Here is a 27,943-nt window from a genome sequence, read left to right as displayed (position 1 = left end):
CTGGATCTCCTGAAGAGAGGACGAGGCACCGATAAGGATGGAAGTGAGTTGTTGCTTTTTCTTTCTTCGATAACAGGTCAAAGCAAAGGAGATTGTATAAGATGAGCAAGAGGGCACTAAAATATTAAGGGAGAGATCCACAATGATGGTCGAAGTATATACCGCAGGGGGGCGTTTTAAACCCCTATTTTGCAGCAAAGAAATAAACTTTTGTGAATTTTTAAAAATCTAATTTGTGTGGAGATTCTAAACATGTAGCTTGAGATCTCACTGAACACAGAAATGAAAGCTAATTTATATAATGCTTTCAAATAACTACAAAATAAGTACCCAGTTGTGTTTCAAGATTTCTCTACAGCCTTGATCTTTGGCAATAGAGGGGCTTTAAATAGGATTTGTTTCTTCTTTTACATGTTTAAAATACCCCATAACTAAAAAATAAATTAGATTACATTAGATACCTACTGATTACATAATGTCGCTCTTGTCCCTGAAAGGTAAAACTCGGGGAAAAGGTTTCCATGACTCAGCCAATCAGGGACGGCTACGAAACGAGAGTTGTATTGCTGTATTTTCACCCAATCGGCTCTGCCCTTCAATACACTTCGGACCAATGATATTCGAGGATGTTCAAACGTTGAGCCTAAGGAAGTTGGAGATGTGTGTATTATGTGTACAGCTGTTCCGACTCTGACAAAAAGCCAGCCGCCGTTTGGTCGTTAAGTTAGCTTAAGGTTTAGAGCCTCCGTTTGTAGCTAAAGGTAGCTTGCTTCCTAACTTACGGGCGTTAAAAGTTGTCTCGTTTAGTTGATCTCTCGCGGCAGCTGCCATGCTGCTCGTTTTCCTCCTGTTCGCCACCTTTCGGGTCTCCATGCTGGAGTGAAATTAGATGGGGGGCATTACACCAGAAGATGGAGGATTTAACCAGGGGTCCTCATGGCTGCTGTGAAGGTGTGGAGTTACTACAGCGCCCGTGTCCTAGGAGGATGGGGCCCGCTGCTTTGCATCGCCCTCGGCTCACTCGTGGCGCTCCTGATGCCCATGGTTGGGGTGGAGGATCAGTGCTGTGCCTCCCTGAGAGGCATCGCTCTGCTCCGCTGCCAGCTGTGGGGAAGTCCACAGCAGCATCCAGCTGTGCAGTCCACCAGCCTCACCGTCCCCTTCACTGCTCTTGATCTGCTGCCTCAGAGGCCCAAGCCGACCAAAGGTACACTCACGTTATTTACTGTGGAGGTCAGCTTAGTGCCATATGCAGAACAATATTAACCATATGTCGAGAAAGAAGGCCGGTGTGAACTCATGTAGGGCTTAATTTAACAAATTTATAGAGAAAACTGCGTTCCCTTTATCGCTTTCAAGCTCTGATCGTATTGGTTTTTCCTGTATGTTGGGATTTCTGAATGATGACATTGTGAAGACGTCAGCTTGTAATTCTCCAAATCCTCTGCAAATTGTAGGTATTTTCACACTGTTTTCTAACTGTGAAGACCAGCGAACTGTTAAGGAAAAAGAGGAAGCACAACAACTAAATGTAAAAATAACAAATTTGCGGCTTCAGTGTTTTAAATTGAATATTAGTTCCCTGAATGATTTCTGAAGTTGTTGAAAATTCTAGTTCATCCAAGTGTAATAACGTTTTTTTTAAATTAATTAATGAATTTATTCATATTTTGTCATGACATGACCTGCTGTTTTACTGCATCTTCACTGCTCACCCTGTCAATCATGTCGTGATTGCAGAGATGGAGCTGGAGGCCAAAGCTGCACTGCAGTTGGCTCAGGAGATGAAGAAACTTGGGAAGAGGGAGAAGGCTCACAAGCTGCTGGTGCATGCACTTAGCATGAACCCAGACTTCGTGGATGCCCTGACGGAGCTGGGGACCATTTTAGAGGAGGAGAAGGATGTCGTCCAGGCAGATCACCTGTACACCAAGGCCCTGGCTATCTCACCGTGCAACGAGAGAGCTCTGGTTAGCCGAGACCGGACCCTTCCCCTGGTGGAAGAGATCGATCAGCGTTACTTCAGCATCATCGACAGTAAAGTGCGCCAGCTTATGTCCATTCCTAAAGGGAACTCTGCATTCCGCCGAGTGATGGAGGAGACCTACTACCACCACATCTACCACACCGTGGCGATCGAAGGCAGCACGCTCACGCTGTCAGAGATCCGTCATATCATTGAGACGCGTTACGCCGTCCCCGGAAAGAGCCTGCAGGAGCAGAACGAGGCGATCGGGGTGGATGCGGCCATGAAGTACATCAACACGACGCTGTTGTCCAGATCAGGAGCCATCACCGTCAACGACATCCTGGAGATCCACCGGCGGGTGCTCGGCTACGTAGACCCCGTGGAAGGAGGGAGGCTGCGCACCAATCAGGTGTTTGTGGGCCACCACATCCCTCCTCACCCTCGGGACCTGCAGAGACACATGCAGGAGCTCGTTCAGTGGCTCAACTCCGACGAGGCGCTGCAGCTTCACCCCGTGGAATATGCTGCACTCGCCCACTATAAACTGGTGTACATACACCCATTTGTTGACGGCAACGGACGTACGTCGCGGCTGCTCATGAACCTCGTGCTCATGCAAGCGAGATATCCACCAATTACTATCCGCAAGGAACAACGGGCTGAATACTACGCCGCTCTGGACACAGCCAACGAGGGTGATGTGCGGCCCTTCATCCGCTTCATAGCCAAATGTACAGAAATAACTTTGGACACGTTGTTGATTTCTACTACGGAGCACGCCGTGGGGCTGCCGGGAGCAGGCCAGGACCAGACCTGTTTCGACTGCAAGCAGACCATCCCATTCCACAACTGACCATAGGGTAGGGATACAGGAGCATGGCAACACTGGCATGCAAACATAGATGTCATTTCATTTTAGAGCTCATCATAAAATGCGAATTCCTTTGTCCACATCATACCCATCATTCCCTCGTCACAGTTTGGATTCTGTGCCTGCTGAATTCATCAGCCTGCTTCAGGAAGGTGAACTGAAATTTGCTTTTTGTCGTGTCAGGTTTGCTTTACCACACCCTAATTTTCCCACGCAAGGAAAAGTTGTGTTGTGGGAGAGTTTAGGCGTTTTAATTCTCTATCATAGGAAACAGGAAACAAAACAAGATTTCTGTCGGACTTGAATCTTCAGTTTCAACTGCGGATGTGCACGGTGAACATTTAGTTCTTTGACGTAAAGATGATGTCTCCAGACACTGTAATGCACTTTCCTGTATTTTCTTATTTATTTTAAAATAAAAGTGGTCTACAATGAGCAAAGTAGGGCATCATTTGTATGACTTTATTAAAACAAGTTTCAGACCAGAAAAGAAGGGAGGGAAAAGAAACATGACATGATTTCAAAGAATGAAAGTGAAAAAGCACAAAAATAAATACTGAGATTAAACGAACAAAAAATAGCCTTTTATTATTTACCTCTACTCCAAATGTAAAACACTGACTATAGAAATTATACAAACGGCAATGCACATAATACAACCTTTTTAGTATAGACAAAACAGAAGGTGACTTCTACAACTTCAACTTTTTTTTCTCCTTTTTTTAAATTAGGCCACTGCGGTGAGAGCAATACATACAGCTTGTATTACATGTTTTGAAAACTTAAGATTCATCACAAACTATGCTGACCTTTTTTTTTTTTTTTTTTAAACGTGTTTACCGAGTATCATGTACACAAACAGAATTTTATTAATGTGTAAAACAAGACAAGTGGACAGCTGATCGACCCCCTGAAACATGGGATTACTGAAATGGGAACTGCATAGATTCTGACCATTCTCTTGTTTTTCCAGAGAGTGCCGTTGACTAAAGAAAACCAAACCGCACTTATAAAAACAGCTTGAGTTTATATTCACTTTTTTTTTTTTTTTTTTTTACTTCTTTCAATATTAAATGTTAGAGTGCTGCAAGTGACTCTTTTTTTACTAAATAATCTGCTGTGGTAATTTTCGCTAAGAGTTAAGATCAAATAATCTGAAAGCCAATTAAAAATTTGCCAATGTAGACAAAACTAATGACTGAAAACTGCCTTGAAGGACAAAGCCTTTCTTCTTTCTGAGTGACTACAGGCTCACGAAGCCCACGTGAAGCCAGGTGTTTCCTGCCATCAAAGCACTTCAGAATCACCAGCTTCCTGCTTATGTGCACCCTCTTAAATTTCAGGCAGGTACCCTTCGTTCCTCTTTAAAGGTGACTGACGTTCTCCACCTGAACAGACGGGCCACGCATGGAAACATAAAAAATATAAGCAGGGTTACTTAAAACAGATTTGTGAACACTAACTCAAGCATCAGCTGTGTGCTGCAGGACAGCAGCTTTCACACCGTCTTAAAAGGTCTTGTTTTTTTGTTGACGGTAGCTTTAGAGGTCTCTATAGCATAATAATACTGGACATTAGTACGGTAGTTGACGGAGACTCAGTGATGATGTTACATAAAAAATAATGAATCAGCTGTACTAGAAGGTCAGGAAATAAAACTATTTCGGCTCCTTAAAAACATCTGGAGAGTGTCTTTTCACCACTAGCACATCCAACATTATGTACACACACCGACTATATTACACCACGTCCAAACTTTTGCATATACCTATTTAAAACAACATTCACAAGTTTGGCTGTTTTGAATATTTAAAAAAATACTCTCCCATATGCTTCTGTTAAAATCCCTTACAGAGTGCACAACAACAACAACAACAAAAGAGAAAAACAAAAAAAGGAAACCTTGCAACAATTTTAGATACAGTATATTTACACACAAATATGATACACTTTTAATAAAACATCCTGGCTGCCATCTTCAAAACACACCCATCAAAAACAATCCGAAACGCTCTTTGAAAAGGGTTCGTGATGGGGATTTAAGGCAACCTCGCAGAACGGATGGTGAGAGCATGACCGGGATTAAAGGGACATCAGGTAACCGGTTACAAAAAAGAAAAAAAAATTAATCAAGGACATCCATTTGTAAGGACACAAGATGGCTTTCAGTGTGAAGGCGGTCGTCACGCTCTTGCCTGTCTTCTCACATGTTGAGGAGCATCTTGGCAAAGTCTGAATTTGACAACTGCTTCGGCTCTCCGGCTGCATTTCCTGCTGCGCTGGCTGGCTCTCCATCCGCAGCGCTCCCGTTCTCCACTTTCCCGGCGGGCACGGATTGTCGGTGGAGGGAACGAGGGAGCATGGAGAGCTGGGTGCGTCCTTTCCCTCTCCTGGGAAAAAAAGGAAAACAGTCAAATTTGTTTCCTGTCTTTATTACCAATATAGATCTGGGAATCAGGGAAGAGCAATTGCAAACATTTTGTGGGAGAAACATTTTGGGAAACTTACGCTCCGTACACCTGGCGAGGCATGGCGTCTCCCGTGGGCCTGCTCGACCCAGGCTTATCTATCGTGTTTCTGCGAGGAGGGTTGCTTATAGCAACAGAGATTTTGTTGCCCTCCACTTCTATGCCGTCCATTTTCAGCACTGCCTGAGAGGCCTGGGTTTCATCTGCGAACTCAACATATGCCAGACCCTGCAGAGCCACACAGCATAAGAGGGTTAACACACCAACAACTTCGCCCTGCGTGTGGGTCGAAGGCAGCGATCACTAGCTCCATCATCTCACCGCTGTGCTCTTTATTCCTCACCTTGGGTTTTCCTGAGCGATACGTGACCAAACGAACTTCTTTGACGGTGCCGTGATTTTTGCTGATTTCCGCCAGCTGCTCCTTAGTGCACGAGAACGGCAGTCCAGAGATGAAAATTTTGTGTTTCTCCATCATCGTGTTGTATTTAAACACCTACAAGGACATAAGCGTGAAGATATCACTTTGCACTGCATGCTCCAATCATGTTAGCCAAGCTGGATGAAAAACTAATTGAATTATGTGCTTCACAATATTTTAGCCCCTACAATAATAATCTTGGACTGGGTGAAGTGGCATTGATAGCTGTATTAAATGAATAAAAATGATGAGGCGTCTAAGTTCAACACAAATGCAGGAACTGAGCCACGCTTACCTTAAAGTCAGGATTTTTGTTTTTGTCGACACAGGGTGACACAAACACAGGCCTGCCCTCCACGTCCCGTCGGTCCAGCTTCAGGGCTTCAGGGACTGACACTGGGGATTCAAACTGTATATAACCGTAGCCTCTGAAGCTTCCTTTACCAGTAAAGATGGGGCGAATCTGCTTGATTGGACCACAGGTCTCAAACAGCGTCCTGAGTTTCGCCTCTGGCTCCTCCAGGGTGTACGCCAGATTGCTGACGAACACGCTGCTGTTGTCATTTCGAAGCTCCGGGTTGTCTTCGTTCTGCCTGTGGGCAGACGGAGCTGCTGCTGCTGCTCCTTGTGGGGCTTTTTTAGTAGCAGGCGGAGCAGGCTTATATCCAGGGGGCGTGGCCTTTCCAAAGAGTCCAGTCTCTGTCTCCATGTACTCATCTGTGGGTTGGTCAGCGTTTCCTCGGTGCCTTTTAGGACCTTGTTATGTCACAGAGAAACAAAAAGTTAGAATCACACTTAGTTTTGGTTAAAAAAAAAAAGAATTAGTCCATCAGCTAAGGAGTCTATTTCACCTGCGTCCTCATTCCATTCATCTTGATAATCGTCCTGTTCTGCTTTCCTCTTCTCCCCAGCTCGCGTTCCCTTCTGGACCTTCTTCTGAGCCTTCTTTTCTACCTTGGCTTTCCGCCGCTGCTCAGCTCTCTCGTCCTCTTGCCGAGCCAGGTTGGCTTCTTTCTCAGCTGCCTAACAGATGGTCAGAACATGGTAACATTAGCCAAAGGCAGCCAAACGATACACCTGGCCGGTGCAGTACTGCTCCTACCTTCGCTCGCTGTTCATTAATCCTGTTCAGCCGGGTCTCTGTCTTCTGCACGGCGAAGTCCCAGTCCTCCAGAGAACCTGTAGGTGGGAACGTGTAGTATAAAGCCATGCTGTGTCAAATTCTCCCTTTTCTTAAAAATAATGATTTATAATGAATTTATAATCATTTTTAGTTTGAGGCTCACCTTCCACTCTCTCAAAGCTGAGCAGGACTTCACATACATGCTCCGGGTAGTCTGAGGTGCACTGAACTGCTCTGTGGAGAGCTTTTCGACAGTGAATCGAGTCCCCGTATGACCTGAAGATTAAAAAAAAAAAAGCAAAAACCATCAAGCACACCCATTTTTTTAGTTAGAAAGTTTTTCCCAGTCAGGCATGTCCCGTCTAACTCGCACACTGAAAATTCCAATTACACTGACATGTACTGCATGTGTGTACTGTGAGTGTGCAGTCAACATGTTGACTGTGAAACGATGTGCAGTCAAATACATTTGGACAAACTGCCGGTAAATAACAGATACTGTTCATCTGCTCTGCATAGTTTTTTTAAGCCCGACACTTTTTCTGTTGTCATCCACTTGACAAGTTTCATTGTTTTTTTAAGGGCACACATGTTGAGATATGCCAAGTTCTAGCTGGTTGGAAATCACCTTGTTTGTCTGTGCAAAATTCTTACCTTGTAACTTTCTAATTGTGTTATATTTGGTTCTTTTCATAGATTGAAATAACGCCTCAACAACAAAAAGACATTCTTCTGAATGTGGTCAGCTAAATAGTCTGGACTGAAAATGAGCGAGAAAGCAGCCAATGTCCAACAGTGATGGGATTTCTGGCTCTTTTTAGAGAACCGGCTCTTTCAGCTCCCAACCGGCTCTTCAGGTCGTTTTGTTGCTTTAATTAATTTATTATTAACAACAATATAAAATTACGCACAAAAGGAATTACTAGTGTAAAAAAAAAAAACTGTGGTTTTATTTAGATATATTTATATATAATTATATACGGTGGCCCCTAGAGACAAAGCACGTCCAAGCTCCAAAGCACATTTCTAGCATTACCTGAACTTCCAAAGCAGAGCTACTAGATCACTTAAATTACACAATTGAAAGCATATGTGTATTGTTTGTGTATTTATACACAGGCACTCATATATATTCAAATAATTAAAAAAATGTTCATTTACCTGTTACTACCACACACCAAATACGGTCGTTGGTACTTGCTGGCTTGTGTAGCCACAAGATAACAAAAGCTCAACACTGCGCCCAGCATCCTGGAGCACTTCTGTTGTGTTTTGTACGTGTTTTGGAGTTTGTACGTGCTTTGTCTCTAGGGGCCACCGTAAATATACTTTTATTTATTCACTCCACATAAAATGTAATAAAGTGAGAGAAGGAAAAAAAACCACGACTCCCAATAACGGCTTGCGTCGTTCACTTCAAAGACTCGGCTCTAAGAGCCGTTTCGTTCGCGACCGACACATCACTAATGTCCAAAGAGAGTCTTTGAAAGACCTTCAGGAACCCGGAGACTGCTTTACAAATGACTACAAGAAAGTCTGTCTCCTTGGTAGCAATATATAAAGAAATGAGTGGTGGGCTTGAGACCTTTGCACAACAATGTAGGGTGTATATATTGTATAATGCACTACTTAGAAGTAAATGAAGAAGAGACAAAGACAAAGTCACAGACCTTTCCAGGTTGTAGTACTCGAGCCACATGTTGGCATACTTGGCGTTTCCTTTTGTCATGATGCTGTCCCACAGTTCTCTGGCCTTCTGCATGTTCTTGCAGTGAAGTGCCTGACAAGGAAAAGGAAACATCTATATGACAAACACAATAACTCCTGTATCCAAGTTGTCAGTGAGAACGCCTTTACCCTCCATCTCATTACAAAGAGGCTAAAGGTGATTTTTACAAGTGATTCTACTGTGACTCAAACATGTCTGTAGGAAGCTGTGGAGCTATATTAACTCTTTATTTAAGGCCTAATTTAAATAAAGAAGCTTACTTCTTTTGTTACGTGATTTGACCTGGCTCATTCTACTGTGCTAACTGATTTACTCGCCACAATCCAACAACACTACTACACACTGCATGCTCCTGAAAACGGTTGTCATAGTAACACCGCTTACCTCTATCCGTGCCCAGATCTGCATGATGATACAAGAAGGATCGCCACTTTCACCAAACCCTATAGTGACAAAGGAAGGTGAATAATGTGAAAACTAAACCAGGACAAGAAGACAGCAAAAATAGATGTCGGTGCCGTCTGCTTACGCTCTTCGACATCGTGTTTCATGTAGTCCAGAGATCGAGAGAAGGCTGCTCGTAACTCCTCTAACTCTTTGCTGGACTCTGCAAAAAAAAAAAAAACACAAGGTAACACATCATCAAATAAATTATTTGAGTTGTGTTTTGGTTTTTTTTTGACATACAAAATGTTCATGACACGAAACCGCTCTCACCTTTACTGAAATCCACGCGTCTCCTCAAGTAGTCGAGGTACGCCTGCCAAATTTCCACGTAATCGGTAGCCTGAATGAAGCCTGCATTTAGTGCCTTCTCAAAGACGTCTGCGTGGAAGACAAAAGAGAATAATACACATCAGACGACAACATTTCTCCATAAGGTCGTTAGTATTTTCAATAAATTCAAGGTGGTTTTAAAATGAATGAAAGACAAGCACACGTCTTTCATTATCCTTTATAATGCTAATGATTTAATATCAAGGTAAAATTCGGGTTGTGTTTGGTTTCATCTATTGCCTGTTTTATGACTCTTTATGGGCTACAGCGGTAGACATTAACCATAAAAGTCATAATAAACCAGATTAGGATAGTCAGGTTTTTTTCAGAAAACAAAGAAATAACTATACTGCAAGTTAAAATAAAATATTTCCACATCTCACATCGTAAATATGCTGTATTTTTCAGGGAGCAGGCCATATTATGGACTAATTTTGCCTTTTTGTCATCACATTTAATATAAATGTGATAAGGACTGGTCTCCCTTAGCAACTTCCAAGAAAAAATAAACACAAAAATGTGCAGGCCTACGTGATCTTATAATGATGGAGCCAAGTCCATCCAATCATTTTTTTTAAACTCTTACATACTTGGAAGTCAGGCAAGGTTAAGAAAGGTTACATTTTTCCACATTTCATTAGTCACACAGCTCAATCTTTTTAAACTCAAACATAGTTTGTTTATTCTGCTTTGTGGTTTCATTATTACTAAGTTAATATTCATCCTGTGTTAGTAATTGCTTCCACAAATACTTGTAAATTCTGTTTATAATAAATGAAATAAACAAAATCATCACTTATAATGAGAACAATTATCAGTTTGTCTCTAAAACCAATGCACATCCATTCAGAATGAACGCAAATTAAATTCCACTGAAAAATCATATCAATCTTTTTCAGTCGTATTTGTTATGAAGGAAAAAAAAAAAAAGGAGTTCAAATAGTTTCAATATTGAAAGCAGCGGGCGCTCTTGTGTGAACAGCTTCGAGCTGTGCTCGTGTTCTTACCTGACACGGTCTGATGGTCGGCTCCGTGCCTCTCCAGAGCAAGCAGGTAGCTCTTCCACAGTCCCATGGTCCAGGGGCAGTTCCTGACTGCACGTTCATGAGTGGAGAGAACCAAGTCTTTGAACTTCAGCTGACGATCCTGACGATCACAGAAAGAAAAATAGTTAAAAATGGTTAAAACAGTCTGAAAAAAGAACGAGATGAACAGCAAGGTTTTATACATTAGACGGGGTGTGTGTGTGACCAACAACTCACGAGGTATGTGGTGTATTTGGCCCACATGTCTGGCACCAGGCAGTTCTCTGACAGAGCACGCTCAAAGGTTATCTGGATCCGTGCTGGGTCGCCCTCCTTTAGTTCAAAGTCGATGTAGGCCTGATATTCTGCTAACTTGGGAGTTTCTGCTACCATCTGCAGCAAAACAACAGCAGCGTTCACAAAAACGATCAACATCATTTAAAAACATTACAGAGAACGAATGGACATCATATTTAGCAAAGTGCATTACCAGTGCCTCCTCAAACGGTTTGCACTTCTCCATCTGCTGCACAGCTTTCTTGTACTGATGCACAACCGTCTCAGGGACGCCATGTTCGGACCACTCCTCATATTCTGCGTAGGTGCCTTCCATGTCTACAAAGCAGCAGAGCACAGTTATCACAGATTTTACATTTACATCACACCGTCGATAGTCATTTTTCAGTTTATGTTCTACTTTATCTGTTGCTTCATTTAAATTTAGAGATTCAAATGTTTCAGAAACGGCACGGCTCTCCACTCAGAGAAAAACAACACGATACCAAAACAACCGGTTACCTCTCCAGTAAACTAATGAGGAGTGCACTCGTCACTCTGACACGTTAATTTTATCCTAAAAGCCAGCGTCATCATTTTCTTTAAACTGGGTAATTTCTGACATATGGCTCTCGCAACAGGAATCTGTCTCATTTTACAGCAACCAGTCTGGCCAGAAGACACGTCATGCTTACCCATTAAGGGGATGGCCAACTGTCGGCGAAACAGTGTATGGATTCGCTCGAGCTGGGTCTTCAGCATCTCTTGTTCCTCACGGCTGGGAATCCTGCCAGGGGGAGGCTGAGAGGAAAGCCAGCAGAGAACATGGGTGTTAAAGCACAAGCCATTCGGTTAAACATGGAAAGAATTCAAGTCAGCAATCTGAACTGAAGAAGTGTTATATTTGACATCATTAACATGGAAACAAAATTATTTCCACTAGCTTTTAATTTCTAAGACAATGGTTGAAACAATATGGCATATGTACACAATCAATACAAAAACACAAATATAGCTTATGTGTGAATGATGAACTCTGTCCTAGTGACGGGCGCACAAACCTGTACTGTGGACAGGATGGCGTTCTCAAACTCTCTGTACGCCTCCCACACCATCTGTCCCTTGGTCATGTGAAGCCCCACTGCTGTCACCGCCCTCTCAAAGATGGATCTCACCCTGTCGATTCCGCCTGGTGAGCCCATACCGCCGATCGAGTACTGTGCGTACTCAAGCCAGATATCGGGGCCTGTGTGTGTAAAGTTAAATGTTAGGATCGTGTAATTACTAATCATCAGGCCGGAAGGTGGTGGCGATGGTGTTGCGCACTCACAGATATAGTCTTTAACAGCTCTCTCAAACAGCTCATATACTTTCTCTCGGTTTGGCTCCTCCTCAGTCAGACGGATTTCATCCTTGAGCCAATCCAGCCAGATCTCTGGGGGATTAAAAAAAAACAAGGTTTCAGTTGTAAATAATGCAGAGCCGCTTATTCCTCCAACCCCAGAAGCATGTTAGCCGTGCACCGACCTTCAGTGAGAGGGAAAAGCTCACTCATCTTCTGCCTCGCCTTTCGCAGGCGGAAAAGTTCCCCTTCTTGCTTTAGCAGCTTGATAAGATCCACATGGCAGTTGTAGTCGAAAGCGTTGATGGACAGCTGAGGAGTTACACAAAGATGAAGAAGAAATGAGATACGTGACAATGCACTTCAGGGGTTTTGTAGGCACAAAATCATAATCGGTTGGCATGTAAAATCTACTTTAAGCTGTTCTTGCATTCACAAGAGGTCGCCACAGCAGGTAGCTCCGCATATTTGATTTGGCCGAATTTTTACCCTTCATGACGCAACCTCTCCCAGGATCGCACCAGGGATCTTTTGATTCTTAGGTGAACACATAAAACAGCTACAATTGGTTTGCATGTAGGAAAAGTGTGTTACCTTATTTAATATCTCTCTATGAATGTAAAAATATTTTTATGAAGCTTTTTGGCAGGCCAAGATCTCTTTGGTGAAAATACAAATCTGTTATATGCAAAAAAAATCCCTGCACCCTGTGTATCCTAAATAAACTAAACCCAATCCTTCATGAGAGCAAATGTTTATATTTTGTTGAGTTGTTGGTTGAAAATTCAGGTAGTTTCGTGGGTTGTAGTTTGATCTGTTAGACTTTTGGGCTACAGCAGTGAGACTGAATATTTAAAAATATCTCTGTATATAGCACACTACAGTCAGCAGTACCACACACTGATGCTCGCAGAGGGACTCGTGTACAGTCATGCAGTTGGATCTATATTTGAGTGTATTTGTAGGTTGCAGGAGAGCTACACCTACCACACAGTCAACTCAGCGCAACACCAGCGACGCTGCAGAAGCACTCTCCGTACTTAAGACTACAGCAGATTCAATGCTATGTGAAGGGGTCACTGATCACGTGACGCCCATTAAAGTTAGCACAGCGTGTACTGTTTTTGTTTGTACTGTACTTTCTTTCTAACCCACACTAAACGCTGGGATCCCGCCGTAGACTGAGACTGCAACAAAAAAGGCGCGTGTGAATACGAGGCACGCGAACTATTAGCCTCGCACATTAGCAAGGCAGCTAATCACGACAGCTATATAAATGACGTGGTTGTATATTTAGATGTTTTGGTTAACGAGAGCTACCAACGCCACGTATATTTTCTGCCTTTACTCTACCATGTCATGACGGAGGAGTTCACAGCTTTAATGCTGCCAACCCGATTGTGGCTGGCCGTGTTTACCACCCATTCATTCTCATTAGCCCCTCGGCTAACGCTGGCTAATTACCTGCTCCTCAAGTCGCTGGATCTCGGCTTCATTTTCTTTCTCGTCCTCCGACGAATCGTCCTCCTCGTCTTCGTCTGAATTTTCCACTCCCATGCCTTCCTCCTCTTCTTCGTCCGATTCCATCTCCCTCTCCTCCATCCCTGCATCTTCCTCCTCCATATCTTGCAACTGCGTTTGCTCTGCGTTGCTTGACGCTGCCATGTTGGAAAGCCTATCTGCCTGGTAACAGCCTGCTAGCAGCCAGCGGGACGACGAGAGGCGGAGCCCGTCAACACGGGTCACCGTCTAACCCCGCCCGTGGCCGCTAGTGGGCGCTCTCTGGTTGTGTAAAACCTTCTTCTCTCATTTGTTTGTCAACACAAGCCGTTCGTGCTTCCTCGTGTTCACTCGTTGATTTCCGTTCGCAGTTGGTGCTGGAAACATGGCGAACGTCTGCCTACGAAGCTCCTCGTCCTTGCTGCTGTTTTTCAGCAGGAGGATTTTCAAACCGGAGCTGAGCGCTGTCTGCTTGTACCACAAAAAGGTAAACGAGTGAAAATGCGTCACCTTACTTAGAGTTAGCTGACATTTTTTGTTGTTGTCACTGGTAACACTGCCCTGTCTGTCAGCTGCCCCACCAACAGATCAGAGATATATATATTTTCTGATAAGTGTGACCTCTCCCTAAGGTTGTGGACCACTATGAAAACCCGAGAAACGTGGGCTCCCTGGACAAAAACTCCAAAAATGTGGGGACTGGATTGGTGGGTGCACCGGCATGCGGTGATGTTATGAAACTTCAGGTAAGCTGGAAGCCAGCAGCAGAAACCAATGTATTGTCATGTCTTTGAAATTCCGATGTTTGACTCTGTGCTGTTTGCAGATCCAAGTGGATGAAAATGGAAAGATCGTCGATGCAAAGTTCAAAACATTTGGCTGCGGATCGGCCATTGCTTCCAGTTCTCTAGCAACAGAGTGGGTGAAGGGGAAGTCGGTATGTTAAATTACCAAAGTACAGGCAACCAACAAATGGACCCTAAAAGTGCTGTTTTCTCCGCTTTATTGTAAAGGATCTCATGAATCTGCTTTTACCCTGCAGGTTGACGATGCTCTGAAGATCAAGAACACAGACATTGCCAAAGAACTCTGCCTTCCTCCAGTCAAGCTTCACTGCTCAAGTAAGTTCACAGTCGTTATTAACACCTCTTAAGACATGGGTGTCAGAATATATATCATATATCAAATATTAAGTCTGGGGGGCAGAATCGACCCAGCAAAAACTTCAGTCCGGCCCACTGGAAGACTTTGGAAAATGTGAATTGTATTTTCATTTCAAGTTTTGTAGCTTTTCCTAATAGAAGGATCTCCACTGTGGCCATTCATACTAAACCAAAGTATTTTAGGTCAGTTAATAAAAAAAGACAGTAATTTCTTACCATTTAAGCATAAAGGGTCATGCTGACTGATTTCTTTAATTCAATATGGCAGCATTTCCTAATTGTGTAGAAAACCTGAGAAATATGATTCAAACTGTTTTTTGTTTTTTTTTCTTACATTAAGCTATCTCAGGGATTAAATATGTAGTTAAACAGCTTTACAACAACAAAGGGGAGTTTCCCTGGTCCAGCCCACTTAAGATCAAAATGTGCTGTTAAGTTTCCAAAATAGCTTCAGGACCATGCACACCATTTTCCCCCCCCGAAACAAATTCTTTCTCTTGCTCTGTTTGAAAGCACATACATTTATGCTTTCAGATCAGGTGTTTCCTGTGCAATAAATATATCTCTCAACAGTGTGGGCTCTCTCTGGGTACTCTGGTTTCCTTCCACAGTCCAAACACACGTTACAGTTGTGGTCAGATGTTTACATTCACTCATCATTGGCATGAATCTCATGGTAATTTGGGTCTTTTAATGGTTTCTTTGAACTGTTGTATTTCCATCTGTACATACATCTTTAATGGCTTGATGAGTTCATAGCAGGCTTGAGCCTCAGCAGTTCCTGAGTTGTTTCTGAACATCTAAACCAATTTACTCTCATCTAACGGTGACAGTTTGGGTCTTCTTCCAGACTTTGACAAAAACACAGTTACCAGACCCCGTGTGTATACTTTTAACCCTGTGTGAGAATCAGAGAAAGTCCATAATAAATTCAGAAGAACAGTTCAAAGAAATCATTAAAAGTCCCCTAATACTATGTCAGTCCTCCCCACGATAAGTGTAAACTTCTGACCACATCTATAGGTTAACTGATGATGGTGTGAATAGCTCTGTTTCTATGTCTTAGCCATGCAACAGATTGGCGAGCTCTTCATGGTGTAACCCGTCTCTATGGAAGAATGAATGACTGTATTAATCACACCTACATAATGATGATATGAAATCAAATCACCCAGTTATCATGAACTGAATGCTTTTTTTCCAAATTATGCTCATAGTGGCTCTAAAATCTGCTTTTTTTGTCAGTGCTTGCAGAAGATGCCATAAAAGCAGCACTGTCAGACTACCGGCTAAAGCAACAGGACAAGGAGGAACATGTTAAAGCCAGCAATTAATGTTTTTATTCACTGACTATAATAATAGATGTATCCTATTGTTGGATATTGTGCCTCTCCTAGTGCCAGAGCAGTGCAGACGGGTCGCTGTAATCACATCGCATCAGATCTTGCATCCATTGGGGAATTCTCCACAGGTGTGGGTCCCATATTGTTCAAGTGTTAATAGCGTTTATGGATTCTTTGCTTTTATCACACAATCAGAATTGTTTAATTAACAATGGGTTCATGGTGAAGCTTAACACTTTAATACACATAGCATTAAAGACATCTTTAATGAAGCAGGGATGTGGGTTTGTAGTTTTATTTTTTTGGCTTTGAGGCTCTTTCTGGCTCACTTGTGAGACAATGTAGGTCCCAGATGAAAGACTTGGTATGAGAATGTCAACAGTTAAAGTTTACATACAAAAAAAAGTTCAGAAAATTTGTATGAGGTGCTTTGCTTACTGTGAATAAACAGATTAAAAGACTTCAGTGTCTGTGTGTGTGTAAATGTCATCCTGCTGATCCTGAATCAGCAGGAGCCACCCTCTGCTGACGCACAAGCACCTTTTTCAGCACGAGCAGCACTGCCAGCATTACGAGAGCCACTAACACACACAGCACAACGAGCAGAGAGACTATCGCTGCAGAGGCCTGCTGAGTGAACAGCTGTGGGACGAGAGTGGGCACGAGTGCATCTCTATGTGTGGAAAGCAAGAACTGTGTCCCCTCAGCAAGGGTTACGTTACTCTGAGGGTATCGAGCTGTAATGTTGTCTCTGCACCTCTGTTCCTCCTCAGGGAGAGAAGTAGTAGTCTTTAAATGGAAGGGGCTGACTGACTGACTGTTATTTAGGGATAAACACTCCTCATAGGTAAGAGTCTCTAAAGAGTAGTGCAAGACACGCGTCTTGGAAGAGTCTTGATTACTGTTTAGAGCTTCAGAAAGCAGTCCATTAGTGGTTAGTTTTGATATTTTCTCTGCTGGCTGCGCTGTTAGCATCCTCGCCTGTGCAGAGCTGAGGTCACGTTCGTGTGTCCTGTCATTTGGCTTCAGGACACGAGGACAGATGGCCACGACAGAGAGATTCAGAAGCAGACGGTGGGCGAGATGATCAGGCTCTGTGCACACAATGTCTGTGGCCATCTTAAGCCTACCGCTCAGCAGCCAGCGGTACAGATACAGAATGTCACACTCGCACACCCACAGGTTGTTGGTGAGGTCCACAGATCTGAGACGTGGCAGGCTGTCAAAGGCGCTCTCTGGGACTGACCGCAGGCAGTTGCTGTTGATCTTCAGGACCTGCAGGTTGACCAGGGCAGACAGTGAGGGCAGGTCCAAGGCAGAGATGCAGTTTTCTGAAAGATCTAAGTGGGTCAGTGATGGTGGAAGACTCATGGGGAGACTGGTAAGCCTGTTCCCCTTCAGCATCAGGACCTGCAGCTTATGGAGACCCTGAAGTGCCCCGGGCTGGATGGCACGAATACGGTTGTCCTCTAAGTCCAGGTGAGTGAGGTTTCCCAGCTGCCTCAGGACACCTGAGGTGATGTAAGTAATGCGGTTTTCTTGCAGCTGCAGGGACTCCAGGCTGGGAGGCAGGCCACGAGGGAAGCGGGCTAGCAGATTGTGACTGAGGCTGAGCTCCTGGAGGCCAGAGAAGGGCCAGAGCTGGTGGTCCACATTACAGAGCTGGTTTCTGGCCACAGATAGAGCCGAGGTACTGAGAGGAACCAAGCGAGGGAGTGACCTCAGGCCTAGTGACTCACACAGAACCAGAAATCCTGGACAGCAGCACCCAGTAGGACAGGGAGACACTGCAAGGCAGGCTAGAGGACAGATGCAGAGAGCCAGCAGGACACCACATCTGCACCAAAGCATGACTCACTGCAAGAATAATGCAGGAAAGATGAGAAGTTAGATGAATTTAGAGGATATGGTTCTTCTAAAAGTTCTATAAAGGAAGGGGTATAATGTTATAATATGGCTTAATTAACGGTTAATAAGCAGCTGAAAGATCCCTGGTTTGATCCAGGAAGGACAGACAAATTCCACTGGGGCTGCATCAGGAAGTGCATCTGACATAGAAACTCTGCCAAAACAAACACGTGGAGCCACCTGCTGTGGTAATCCCGTGTGGATAAGGAAACAGCCAAAAGCAGCTTTATTAAAGGTTAATGAACCATTTATTAATACCAGTACTCCACCAGCACACTCTGGTACATATAATGACCTTATGGAAAAGAGCTGCAGAGTGTAAAACCCATTCATGGAATTGCCAAAACTATTTATAAAGCCACTTCTTACGTCTTAAAACCCCATGATAAGGTGTGACTTGTTATAAAGTGATGCCAAAGAGTGAAAGCTGCCTCACTTACCATTCTTCTTTCTGTGTATTATCTGCTCCTCCAAAGAGACAGGCAGGGGTGCTTTCCCATGCTCCCTACGTGATCGACTGTCCCTCTAAAGATAACCGACGTTGCTGATAATTCCAGGCAGATGCTCATCAAAGTTTAATGACAGCCTTAAGGAGCTCTATTACCTGTTCTTGATCATCTTCTCCATCCGAACTGACCAAGAAGTCCTTTTGTTTGTCAGCTGTTTTATGATGAACAAGCTGAAAATACAAAAGACATTCAGAAAAAAAAATGGTATGAAAAAAAGGATGTCCTAAATATTCTCCTGTTGGAGCCCAGCTAAGGTGGAGGTTATTAGTGACTTTAGTGAAGATGTGCTACAAGGTTTGCATCTTTCTGGAAGGAAGAGTGAAAGTAAGGGGCTAGCATTTTCTCGAATTATTTAGCACCTCATTGATAAAAGAGCAGGGAATCTGAGCCCGGTGTAAGGCTCTGTCTGGGCTCACGTTTCAGCCACCACATGGTTACACTTGCTTTTCAGCTGGTGCGCTATCATGTCCTGTTTGATCTTTGGCAGTTTGACCTACTTAAGACCTGAAAGAAGTTTTATGTTTGAGGATTAAAAAAACATTCTTATGAATTTTCTACATTTTTAAAACAGATTTCAGATGGCATCATGATTTATCCATGTCACACTGGAAATAAGATATATTAAAATACACAACTGAAAGAGTTGCACTGTTCATACAGCATCAATATTTCATTACTTGCTCAAAATATGGAACAAAAGGGATTCGACTTTTTATCATAATTCTAATGGGAACAAATCAGGGTCCCCAGGATTTGTATAAACAATACATGAGCTCCTGTTTTGTGCCAAAGGGTCCGTATGTATCTGGATTACTGCTATTGAAATATTAAACAATTCTGTACAGTTGCCAGCAAAGGACAAAGGGGGCTCTCGTCATCTCCAGGCTCGAGTACCTTCTTCTGCAGTCCTGCGAGGTGATGGTGCCAGCAGCTTCATCCCGGCCAATCAGAAAGCTCTGGCAGTGTTTTTTTTTTCTTTTGCAGTTCAGACAGCCTATATCAGCACAGAGCAGATATCACAGATCTGGCATTTCGGTAATTACCTTAAAATAGTTACCAGTGATTTCTGTGTGGACGCAGGTCAAAATTACAGATTCCCAAGTGGAACATAATGTGCACGTTGAGATTGTCCTCTTGTTTTTCCGAGACCTTCCTCGCCTTTTCTAATTGTAGGTTTCCACAGGGTTGTATCTGTGCTTCATTTGGCGTAGCTTCAGCCATGTACGCTGCTACATTTACGGCACTCAGAGACATCTTTTTTGATAGCTTTATTAAATATAAGCAAAACAAAACGGTCTTTTTGTAAACAATTCAAGTGTCAAAAAAGAAAGCAACTGTGGCTGAGGTTAGGCGGAAAACAGTATGTCAGCATGACAAAAGCATCGGCACATAATTCAGGCTTAGATTAGATGCTCAAGGTCATTAACTTAACAACAGAACAGAGTAATTTAATCAAAGAAAATCAGACAAGAGAGACAAATATGCATCTGTCAAGCCTATACACGTAAGCTAAACATGCCAACTGTCTGTCCTTCTACTCACATTTCAAACGTTTACACTTAAAATAAAAAAGCATAATTTATCGTATACATAAATGCACTAACTATTTAAAAGGAAAACTTAAACATTTGTTTTCTACTGCCTACTTTTTTATACATTTGCCCATTGAGAGCAGGTCAAAGGTATTAGCCGAATAAATATGTACAGTCATCGTACAAAGAAAGTGACCCTCTTTCAGTTCAAGACAGTTCAGAACAGCATCCTGTGACATATTACAACATGTCACTGATTTAACAAAGACTAAGCTGAAACGCAGAAGCAGTGTGTGGAAACTAAGTCCACCCTTCCATTATGAAGTAAGGGGGTAACTAACAGCCAGGTACTGCTGATCAAATGCATTTGATTAACTAATCATTTGATTAACTAATCATTGATTAACTAATCACTGGCAGGTGTGAGCACCTTTATAAAATCAGAGGTTTGTAGGTCTGTGGTATTCAGGTGTGTTGACACAATGCTGAGGATGAAAGACATCAGCAACAGTCATCAGTGTGGGAAAGGTCATAAGGTCATTTCCAAACAAACTGAACTCCATCACTCTACAGTGAGAAATATAATTCACAAGTGGAAAATGTCCCAGCAAATTCACCACAAGGTCCACGCCCCTAAGATCTACAGCTCAGACTGTGCAGGCCTCAGTTAGCATGTTAAATGTTAAAGTTCATGACAAAACAATTATCAAAGAAAAGACTTAACAAATGTGGCTTATTTGGAAGGGTTGCCAGTAGAGATGCTTAGGTTTAAGTTACATCTGATTAAACCACAAGACCAAAGCAGACATGTGTGGTCACTGTGCACGGCGCCATGTTTAGGGAAAACTGAACACAGCATATCAGCACAAACACTTCATAACAGCTGTCAAGCACGTTGGTTGCAGCCACTGTGTCCACCATGAACTCCTCTGCATACCAAAGTATTGTTGAGTCTAATGTGAGACCATCTGTCTGACAGCTTACGCTTGGCCTAAATTTGGTTATACATCAGGACAATGATCCCAAACACAACATCGAATCTACAACAGAATGATTGTTGCAATGGTTCAGCCAAATTTCAGATCTCAGCTCGATTGTAATGCTGCAGGCCAAATACCTGCAAACCTCAATGAACTGAACCACTGCAGCAAAGAAGAATGGACCAAACTTCCTCCACAACGACGCGTGAGACTCGTAAAGTCATTCAGAAAACAATGACTTCAGATTATCGCCGCAAAAGGAGCGTACTTAATGTTTCACACTCTGCTTCTGCATTTTGGTCTGCAGTTTTTCAATTTAAGACCTGATCATTCTTTAATATGTCCTGATACGTGAAACCTTAGAACTGAAACACACTGTGATCTCTTTTTACCATGACATGCAGTACACATAGTAGATTTGTGGTAATTTATACAGCCTTTGTTCAGATACCTAAAAATAACACAGTTAAAAGGTTTTTAAAATAAAATATGATATCATGTGAAACTTAACAACCCGATGCAAACAAAATGAAGTAAATATAACTGTAAATATAAAGAGAAAGTTTTGCTACTTATCACGTCAAGTTTACTGACATTTCACTTTGACTTATTTACAGCACCGAACGTGTTGCTCTAAATGACAGATCCAGATGTTTTCACTCCAGCAGGACATAATGAGGAGATTCCTTTGGACAGGTATGTGGAATAATACTTTATTTTAGTTCCCTTTGAAAGTGTTATTCACAGGAAAATAATACTTATTATATAAAGTTTTACTGCCTCAGTAGCACAGTGGTGTTATGTTTTTTTCAGTAATTACAGGAAAAAGAAAAATCCTGTGCTTGCCGTGCCAAGTTAAAGTTGTTTTCGGCACATGAAAACAAAGTGGCTGTTAAAAGGGTCTCGGTATGCTGCTATCTTTCCTCGTGCCTGCTTATCAATCAAACAATTTGAGCTGTACCATTTGTAATCTTTTCAGTAACCAGTGATTTGGGTAATAATCCTCTTCACTGTATATTTAAATCTAGATCTTAGACTTTAATGATGGGTAATTTTTCTTCATGAGGCATGACTTCACTTAAATATAGACCTATTTCCCTCTGTAAGGCTATTCTAATGAAAACACATTTTGAGGACCCATTTTGCCTTTGCCCGTTTCTGATCTTGTTTAAAAAGCGAGAAAAAGCCCACCACTGTGACCTAGTGGTGGCCTTTTTTCAGATGGCAGGTGCAGACTGGCTGACTGGAGCTAGAGCTGGAGCTGGTGCTGGGACTGGAGCTCTGCTGAACCTCCTCCCTGTGCTTCACCTTCTCTTTGTGTTTTGGTTCCTCTCTCCGCTTTTCCACTGCCTCTGTATCTCTGACCTTTCTGACCTCCTGTCGAGGTGATGACCGGACATCTCTCCCTCTCTCTCCCACCAGCGCCTTGGAGGGCATCCGCAGGTTCTTCGGGGAGGACATGCTCTGAGTCTGGACCCTCTTGACGTGATCGACGGCGTACGGTTTCTCCTGCAGGTCACTTGAATCCTTGCGTCCTCCGGCTTTATCGGCCGTATACTTCCTGGGTGGATGAGGTAGGGGCTTATATGCCTCCAGCTTGCGCTTGTGACTCATTGCAGAGGCACAGCAGATGATGAAGACCATGACGATGAGAAGAGAGGTCACCACGATGATGATGAGCATGTTCTCCTGCAGGAAGTCCACTACTCGGGTTAGGACGTAGTCCTTCAGACGGATCATGGTGGTGGTTATGGTGTTGGTGAGAGTGGGACCCCCGGTAGCGGCGGTAACGTGAACAGGCGCGCGGGTGGAGAAAGACACCGGGAAAAGGAGCTCCAGCTCGGCTTCATCTCCGCTGCCGTCCATGGATATGTTGTAGAACAGAGGTGTGGCGTGACACACAGAGCAGCACAGCGAGAGCAGGGTCACACAGGAGACCTGAAACACCAAGTGAGACTTCATCTTCTCTTTGAGTCCTGCAGAAACAACAAGAGGATGCTTTTAATTTCAGGCAGCACATAGACTCGAAGTCACTGAAAGAATAACGTTGATTGTTAGGTGAAAAGATTTGGGACTGCCTTTCTCAACTTTAATATCTGATCAGAAGGCATGTGGTCCTGTCTTGGGTAAGATTTATGACGTGCACGTTTCTGGTTGTACTGTCTCTGTTGGCAAGTGTTGTGCACACGTGTAGTGCTCTGTTGGCTATTTTATTTTTAAAGCTTGGCTTCATTCTGATGGATGACAATGTGCCCAACAGCTCCTCTAAAACAGCTCTAAATCTTGTTGGTTTCATCCTCACACATTAGGAAGACATAAAATGTAATAGCTTTAGTTTTAATGTGGTCTGACTGTTTCCCTTAAGACCAGCAGCCTGTTGCAGTGACTCCTGGTTTTCAGGTGCTGGTAGGACAAAAGCCTCACTAACTGTTGCTACTCTTTATCTTAAGCTCCTCACTCACCCTAAATATTTACCGTATCACATCTCAAGTGTGACTGGTATCCATCTTGACCCGGGTTTTTCATTTGCTGCCTCTCTCTCTCCTGCACCAGATCTATTTTAGCAGACAGCAGAGTAGCCATTACTTACTCGGGGTGGAGACAGTGAGTTTGGAGCTGGAGGCCTTATAATTTGTAAAGCAGAGGGAGGCCACCCATCCACCACACCAAAGCCAGGAGGAAACTGTATTCTAAAGCGAGCACAGAGGCGTGGGAGACCTGCGGCTCTCGCCTCTATATTTACGCTGGGCAGCAGCTGCTGTTCACCAGCCCACAGCAGCACAGTCTCACTGAGGATATTTCTGCTTCCAGGAAAAGCTGCATTTACACCATGACTGAGTGAAACCTCCTAGCTTGCTCAGTGTTACATTTCTCCATCCTTTTCTTTTTGGCTTCCTCTCACTGAGAAGATTTAACCGAAACCAGTGAGTCTGTTAGCTCTGCAAACCTGTTTAACTCTTTAACCCAGTCTGTAATTACACAGTGCTAAGCTGTAAAGACAAGCTCCCCTTCCCAGTGTGGTCAAACATACAGCATGTACTGTGCTGCACCAGATGGCGGGCTGGGTCTCCATCCTTGAATGTACAGCTCTAGGATGGCCCTGCCCCTTAAGTCCCCATAATTACAGCTAAAATTACATTTCCTGTATTTCACTAGAGGGTCGCCCTTACCTTCAGCTCAAAGCCTTCTAATTTGTGACACTTTAAAGCTTTTATAAACTTAATTACATGAAAAACTTTGAACGTGCAGAGCCATATTTTACACATATACCTATCTCACATTCAGCCTGATGACCCAGTGTGCAGCAACTTACTAAACAAATGTTAGACCATCTCAAATATTTCTTGACATACAATTGTGGCTACCTGGTACACGGTGCAGATTCAAGGTTAGACATTTAGATCTTTTTTTTAAGGAAGTATTCAGAAGTAAATAATCCTTAAATAAGTCGTGCATTCAAAACTACAGAAGTATTTAAGAACTGTACCAACGATCCCTTTAACTTTTGCTGCAATATTACGACTATTACAGTTGCATGTTGAGCGGTTTTCCCTTGCAGTGAGTAAATTATAGCACAAGATTATCAGCATAGTTGAATCTGTAGTGATGCATCACATGATTTACAGTTGGATTATGGGAAAAGTTTGCAACATTTGAATCTCTGACATAAAATAGTTGAACCGAATGTACTTTTGCACAAACATTCAGACTTCATTTATTTCTTCATCACTATTTGCCACTCGTGAAACGAATGTATAAAAGTACAACGTATGAAAGGTCAAACATCCTGAAAATATTTGGCTTCTCTTTAACCTTGAACTTAATTTCACTACAAATGTAAAATGTATACTTACAGGATGTGCTAGCCTCGGCTTCTCTTCTGTGCAGCACAAAGCAGTGAGTAAGACTGCAGAAAGAGGGAGGAAAAGGGGGAGACAAGGCAAGACGGACAGACGAGAAAGTAAGAGTGGAAGACCGTTTCCGAGGATTCGCCCTCCCTGCTGACTTGTGCCGACTTGTTGTTTTACTGAGCTCTTAAAAGTATCCTCACCTCAAACTCATGTCCAGCCCTCCATCTTCAGGTTCTCCTCCCTCTTTTTCTTTCTGAACTTTCTATCCTCCAACAGCCTAACTCTTGGTAAGTTCATGTAGCCGGCCATGTGGGACCAGATTTTTTTATCATACATATGTTTTTTTGAGAAACATTTGATCTGAGCATGGTGATACTTCACACTAACAGGACAAAAGATACGCGGGATGCTCTACAAATAGAAACAGTCTTTATTTGCAACGAAAGGCTAATTTGCCACAGTATGTGCTCGTCCATTCACAGTCTGACTGACAGATACAACCTTAGCCTCAGTGTTTATCTTTAAAACAAATATGTTGCAGTTGGTGCATGTTAGTCCCAAGTTCTTCGGAAAAGGGTTTTCTATTCTTGGTGGGGCGAGTTCCACAACTTTTTTTTGGCCTGCACTGAATACTCTCTAATTACGTTCCTGCTGATTACAGCCTGTCTCTGCAGGGCATACAAGACCAGTACAGGGAGAAAGCACTCTTTTCATCCTGAAACACATGTACAGAGCAAATATATGAACTAAATGGACTTTTAGGAGCACTGGATAACTGTTTAACTTGCAGGGCATTTATTTAAGGGTGCTCGTGTTTCTCGTCTTGTTACACAGTACTGCGTAAAAGTGTCAATTATAGTTTTTTTTTCTTTCCAGGGAGCCAAACCTTTCTTATAGTGGTCTGAAAAAATACTTTCTGAAGGCCATTTTCTGGAAATCTTTCAGTTTTCTTTGGACATTGGCTGCTTTTTCATTCATTTTCAGTCCAGTTCTTGTACCCGTCCATTTTCACAGGAATGTTTTTCTTTTTTTAAGCCACTTAACCCTGACCCATGAATCATCCATGCATTAAAAAAAGGCACCAGTGTTGTGTCTGCACATAACAAACAAAGAACCAAGTTCTATATTTAGCCACTTTGGAATAAAGTAGGTGTTATAAGAGGCTGGTAGTAACTATTTAAGTTGAATCTGTAGAAAATGGTAAAGATTAAAGTGTGACAGGCACAAACTAGCATGTTTGCACCAACAAGGGGATTCCCAGAGAACTGTTGGCCAAAACCTGCACACATCTATGTGATTAAGAAACAGAAGAAAAAAAAAATCTAGCAAAGACCTGACAAGACGTGAGAGAAGATTTTTCCCTTCAGTTGGTCCATCTTAAGGATGGCTCATACCAAGTATTGAGTTTCAAGCTTGTTAGAACTGTATGAACTCAGAATTGACTTTTACTTTATTCAAATGATAAAAAAAACCCCCCAAAAAAACCCCACTGCTACTATTTTCAAGCCACACAAAGAAATGAGAAATAACTCAAGACTTTTGGGAATGCATGTTGACTCTGTGTGTGTGTCATACAGTAGTACCTAATAAAGTGTCCAGTGAGTGTCATATTGATCATTAATTGGTGTATTTGTTAATTAACAACTGAACAGTGAACTCATTTTAAAAATTCTTTATTAATTTTTCTTATAATCAATGGTTTGATATTTGAAGCAAGAATAATGAACAAAAATGCTGAGCAGACCTCCACACGAGGCTTTCATCCTGGTTCATTTTTCATCAGATTTTCTTTCTTGATAACCTCCGACGTAACGGAGGTTCTGCTTTTCTCATGATGGCAAGGTGCAAGGAACAAACAGGGGGAATGTTTAAAAATCCACCTCCCACACAAATACCCTCTTCAGCACATCCACAAAACAAAAGAAATGGGGAGGAAAAAAATAGATATGGTCACGTTATTTACACAGTTCTCACTCATTTTCTAGACCTCAATTACAAACATACATCTATCTTTCAACACATTTTTTATTTTTCCACCTACAGTGTCCCTTTGGATCTCTATAAGCTACTACTCCTCAAAACTCCGCTCTTGTGCCAACAGTGCTAACCCAGAGAGTGGCAGTCTCATATAAAAGATATGGCAGTATGACCAGTGTCAGCCAAACATGCATCACACTCTACATTTCCTGTCACTAATATTCTCAGATTATTGACGACTCAGCTAACAGATTCCTGGTTTTACATCATTTTACATTTTAAGCTTGTACCCCAGAGGAAAGTGTCACAGCGTCAGGGGCACAATGTGTTTGACAAACCCTGACAAAGTAATGCTGCCTGGTGAACTTTATTATGGACTGGCAGGACTTCATGATGTCACACAATACGTAAGAAACTGAGTCCTTTGAATTTTGTACTGAGTATAGCACCTCAAAGTGGGTTTAAACTCCAGGCACCTCGCCTCCATTTATTCCACAAAACTACTCACAGAACAGTCGACCTACAAAGAAACCAAAAATAATAAAACACTTCCAGGGTCACCTCTATGGCACTTTCAGGTCTTTACAGTGGTAACATTTATTAAAGGCAAACAACAGATTGAACCATTACCCGTCTCAGCTTCCCACAGGGAAACAATCTTTAAAAAAAACAACAACAAAAAAAACAACAACAACTCAGGTTGAAAAATATGATCCATTTTCAAATTTGACTGCACTAAATTGGAGCATCTGAGAAATAGCCAAGATGTGGAAGTGCTAAGAGGGATGTAGAAACAGCTGGAACAAGAAACAGGATTTAATTGAACATTGAAGCAATAACCCAACTACTTACTTCTTCTAAATTAAAAGGAAAACTCTGTAGTGGAAAGTCTACAGTGGCTGGTACCTAAAAGGCCAGAGACATGAGGACCCAGATTAGGCCTTTGAGGTCTAGCCAGCTTTAACATCACATGTTTAAAAGCAGTCAAGTAGCTGCGGGATTATTTGATGTCATTTTAGAAAACTTTCTTTTGTGCTTGTACAGAAAACGCAGACATCAGATGGCAAAGCAAACAAAAGAGCAGTGACAAAAAAAATGAGCCCACTGCACTTGACTACAGTGATGTGCTGAGCAAGCACATGGATAACCAAACAATCGGGTTGGAGTTTTTCCTCGCAG

The 27,943-nt window shown here is 42.6% G+C and overlaps 5 protein-coding genes across 6 annotated transcripts; 2 read left to right on the top strand and 3 right to left on the bottom strand.

Moving 5' to 3' along the window:
* Window positions 1-637: 637 nt before the first annotated feature.
* Window positions 638-3,280, top strand: ficd (FIC domain protein adenylyltransferase). Its single transcript, XM_085425496.1, has 2 exons — window positions 638-1,207; window positions 1,741-3,280. Exons 1-2 carry the CDS (start codon window positions 937-939, stop codon window positions 2,820-2,822), a joined length of 1,353 nt encoding a protein of 450 aa, XP_085281622.1. The 5' UTR covers window positions 638-936; the 3' UTR covers window positions 2,823-3,280.
* Window positions 3,281-3,871: 591 nt separating this feature from the next.
* Window positions 3,872-13,711, bottom strand: sart3 (spliceosome associated factor 3, U4/U6 recycling protein). The gene is made up of 19 exons (XM_085425495.1): window positions 13,466-13,711; window positions 12,187-12,313; window positions 11,990-12,094; window positions 11,721-11,905; window positions 11,355-11,460; window positions 10,874-10,998; window positions 10,621-10,776; window positions 10,366-10,504; window positions 9,299-9,406; window positions 9,111-9,188; window positions 8,966-9,024; window positions 8,523-8,632; window positions 7,016-7,128; window positions 6,832-6,908; window positions 6,581-6,752; window positions 6,025-6,485; window positions 5,652-5,804; window positions 5,349-5,536; window positions 3,872-5,230 (listed from the first exon to the last, which is right to left on the bottom strand). Exons 1-19 carry the CDS (start codon window positions 13,664-13,666, stop codon window positions 5,044-5,046), a joined length of 2,850 nt encoding a protein of 949 aa, XP_085281621.1. The 5' UTR covers window positions 13,667-13,711; the 3' UTR covers window positions 3,872-5,043.
* Window positions 13,712-13,831: 120 nt separating this feature from the next.
* On the top strand, window positions 13,832-16,468 carry iscua (iron-sulfur cluster assembly enzyme a). The gene is made up of 5 exons (XM_085425497.1): window positions 13,832-13,988; window positions 14,134-14,247; window positions 14,328-14,438; window positions 14,544-14,622; window positions 15,910-16,468. Exons 1-5 carry the CDS (start codon window positions 13,887-13,889, stop codon window positions 15,996-15,998), a joined length of 495 nt encoding a protein of 164 aa, XP_085281623.1. The 5' UTR covers window positions 13,832-13,886; the 3' UTR covers window positions 15,999-16,468.
* Window positions 16,469-16,493: 25 nt separating this feature from the next.
* Window positions 16,494-17,973, bottom strand: tmem119a (transmembrane protein 119a). The gene has a single exon (XM_085427115.1). The coding sequence runs from the start codon at window positions 17,856-17,858 to the stop codon at window positions 16,494-16,496; it is 1,365 nt and encodes a 454-aa protein (XP_085283241.1). The 5' UTR covers window positions 17,859-17,973.
* Window positions 17,974-19,722: 1,749 nt separating this feature from the next.
* LOC146657429 (uncharacterized) lies at window positions 19,723-24,942 on the bottom strand. Of its 2 annotated transcripts, XR_014914058.1 has the most exons (3): window positions 24,791-24,942; window positions 21,682-22,912; window positions 19,723-21,387 (listed from the first exon to the last, which is right to left on the bottom strand). XR_014914058.1 is itself a non-coding variant. In XM_085425494.1 (2 exons), the coding sequence occupies exon 2, from the start codon at window positions 22,896-22,898 to the stop codon at window positions 22,137-22,139; it is 762 nt and encodes a 253-aa protein (XP_085281620.1). In that variant the 5' UTR covers window positions 22,899-22,912; window positions 24,791-24,942; the 3' UTR covers window positions 19,723-22,136. The 2 variants fall into 2 exon arrangements, 1 of the variants encoding a protein (XP_085281620.1); XM_085425494.1 differs by having other exon boundaries at window positions 19,723-22,912.
* Window positions 24,943-27,943: the final 3,001 nt, after the last annotated feature.

This window comes from Rhamphochromis longiceps, linkage group LG12 (genome assembly GCF_057381845.1).
Source record: "Rhamphochromis longiceps isolate RC_006_pf linkage group LG12, R_longiceps_female_GT1.1, whole genome shotgun sequence".
In the NCBI taxonomy this organism is placed as follows: Eukaryota; Metazoa; Chordata; class Actinopteri; order Cichliformes; family Cichlidae; genus Rhamphochromis; species Rhamphochromis longiceps.
Note: the sequence above shows the minus strand (reverse complement) of the source record. Positions and strands in the feature narration are given on the sequence as shown.

Bases quoted from the DNA above. Each gene is read 5' to 3' on its own strand.
- LOC146657429 (XM_085425494.1), bottom strand. From the start codon at position 22,898: ATGAAGTCTCACTTGGTGTTTCAGGTCTCCTGTGTGACCCTGCTCTCG.
- iscua (XM_085425497.1), top strand. From the start codon at position 13,887: ATGGCGAACGTCTGCCTACGAAGCTCCTCGTCCTTGCTGCTGTTTTTC. The intron at 14,248-14,327 runs GTAAGCTGGAAG...TGCTGTTTGCAG, and splicing joins GTGATGTTATGAAACTTCAG to ATCCAAGTGGATGAAAATGG. The intron at 14,439-14,543 runs GTATGTTAAATT...TTTACCCTGCAG, and splicing joins AGTGGGTGAAGGGGAAGTCG to GTTGACGATGCTCTGAAGAT.
- ficd (XM_085425496.1), top strand. From the start codon at position 937: ATGGCTGCTGTGAAGGTGTGGAGTTACTACAGCGCCCGTGTCCTAGGA. The intron at 1,208-1,740 runs GTACACTCACGT...TCGTGATTGCAG, and splicing joins GAGGCCCAAGCCGACCAAAG to AGATGGAGCTGGAGGCCAAA.
- tmem119a (XM_085427115.1), bottom strand. From the start codon at position 17,858: ATGCTTTGGTGCAGATGTGGTGTCCTGCTGGCTCTCTGCATCTGTCCT.
- sart3 (XM_085425495.1), bottom strand. From the start codon at position 13,666: ATGGCAGCGTCAAGCAACGCAGAGCAAACGCAGTTGCAAGATATGGAG. The intron at 12,095-12,186 runs GTCGGTGCACGG...TTAATCCCCCAG, and splicing joins GCTTTTCCCTCTCACTGAAG to AGATCTGGCTGGATTGGCTC. The intron at 9,025-9,110 runs GTAAGCAGACGG...TTGTCACTATAG, and splicing joins GAAACACGATGTCGAAGAGC to GGTTTGGTGAAAGTGGCGAT.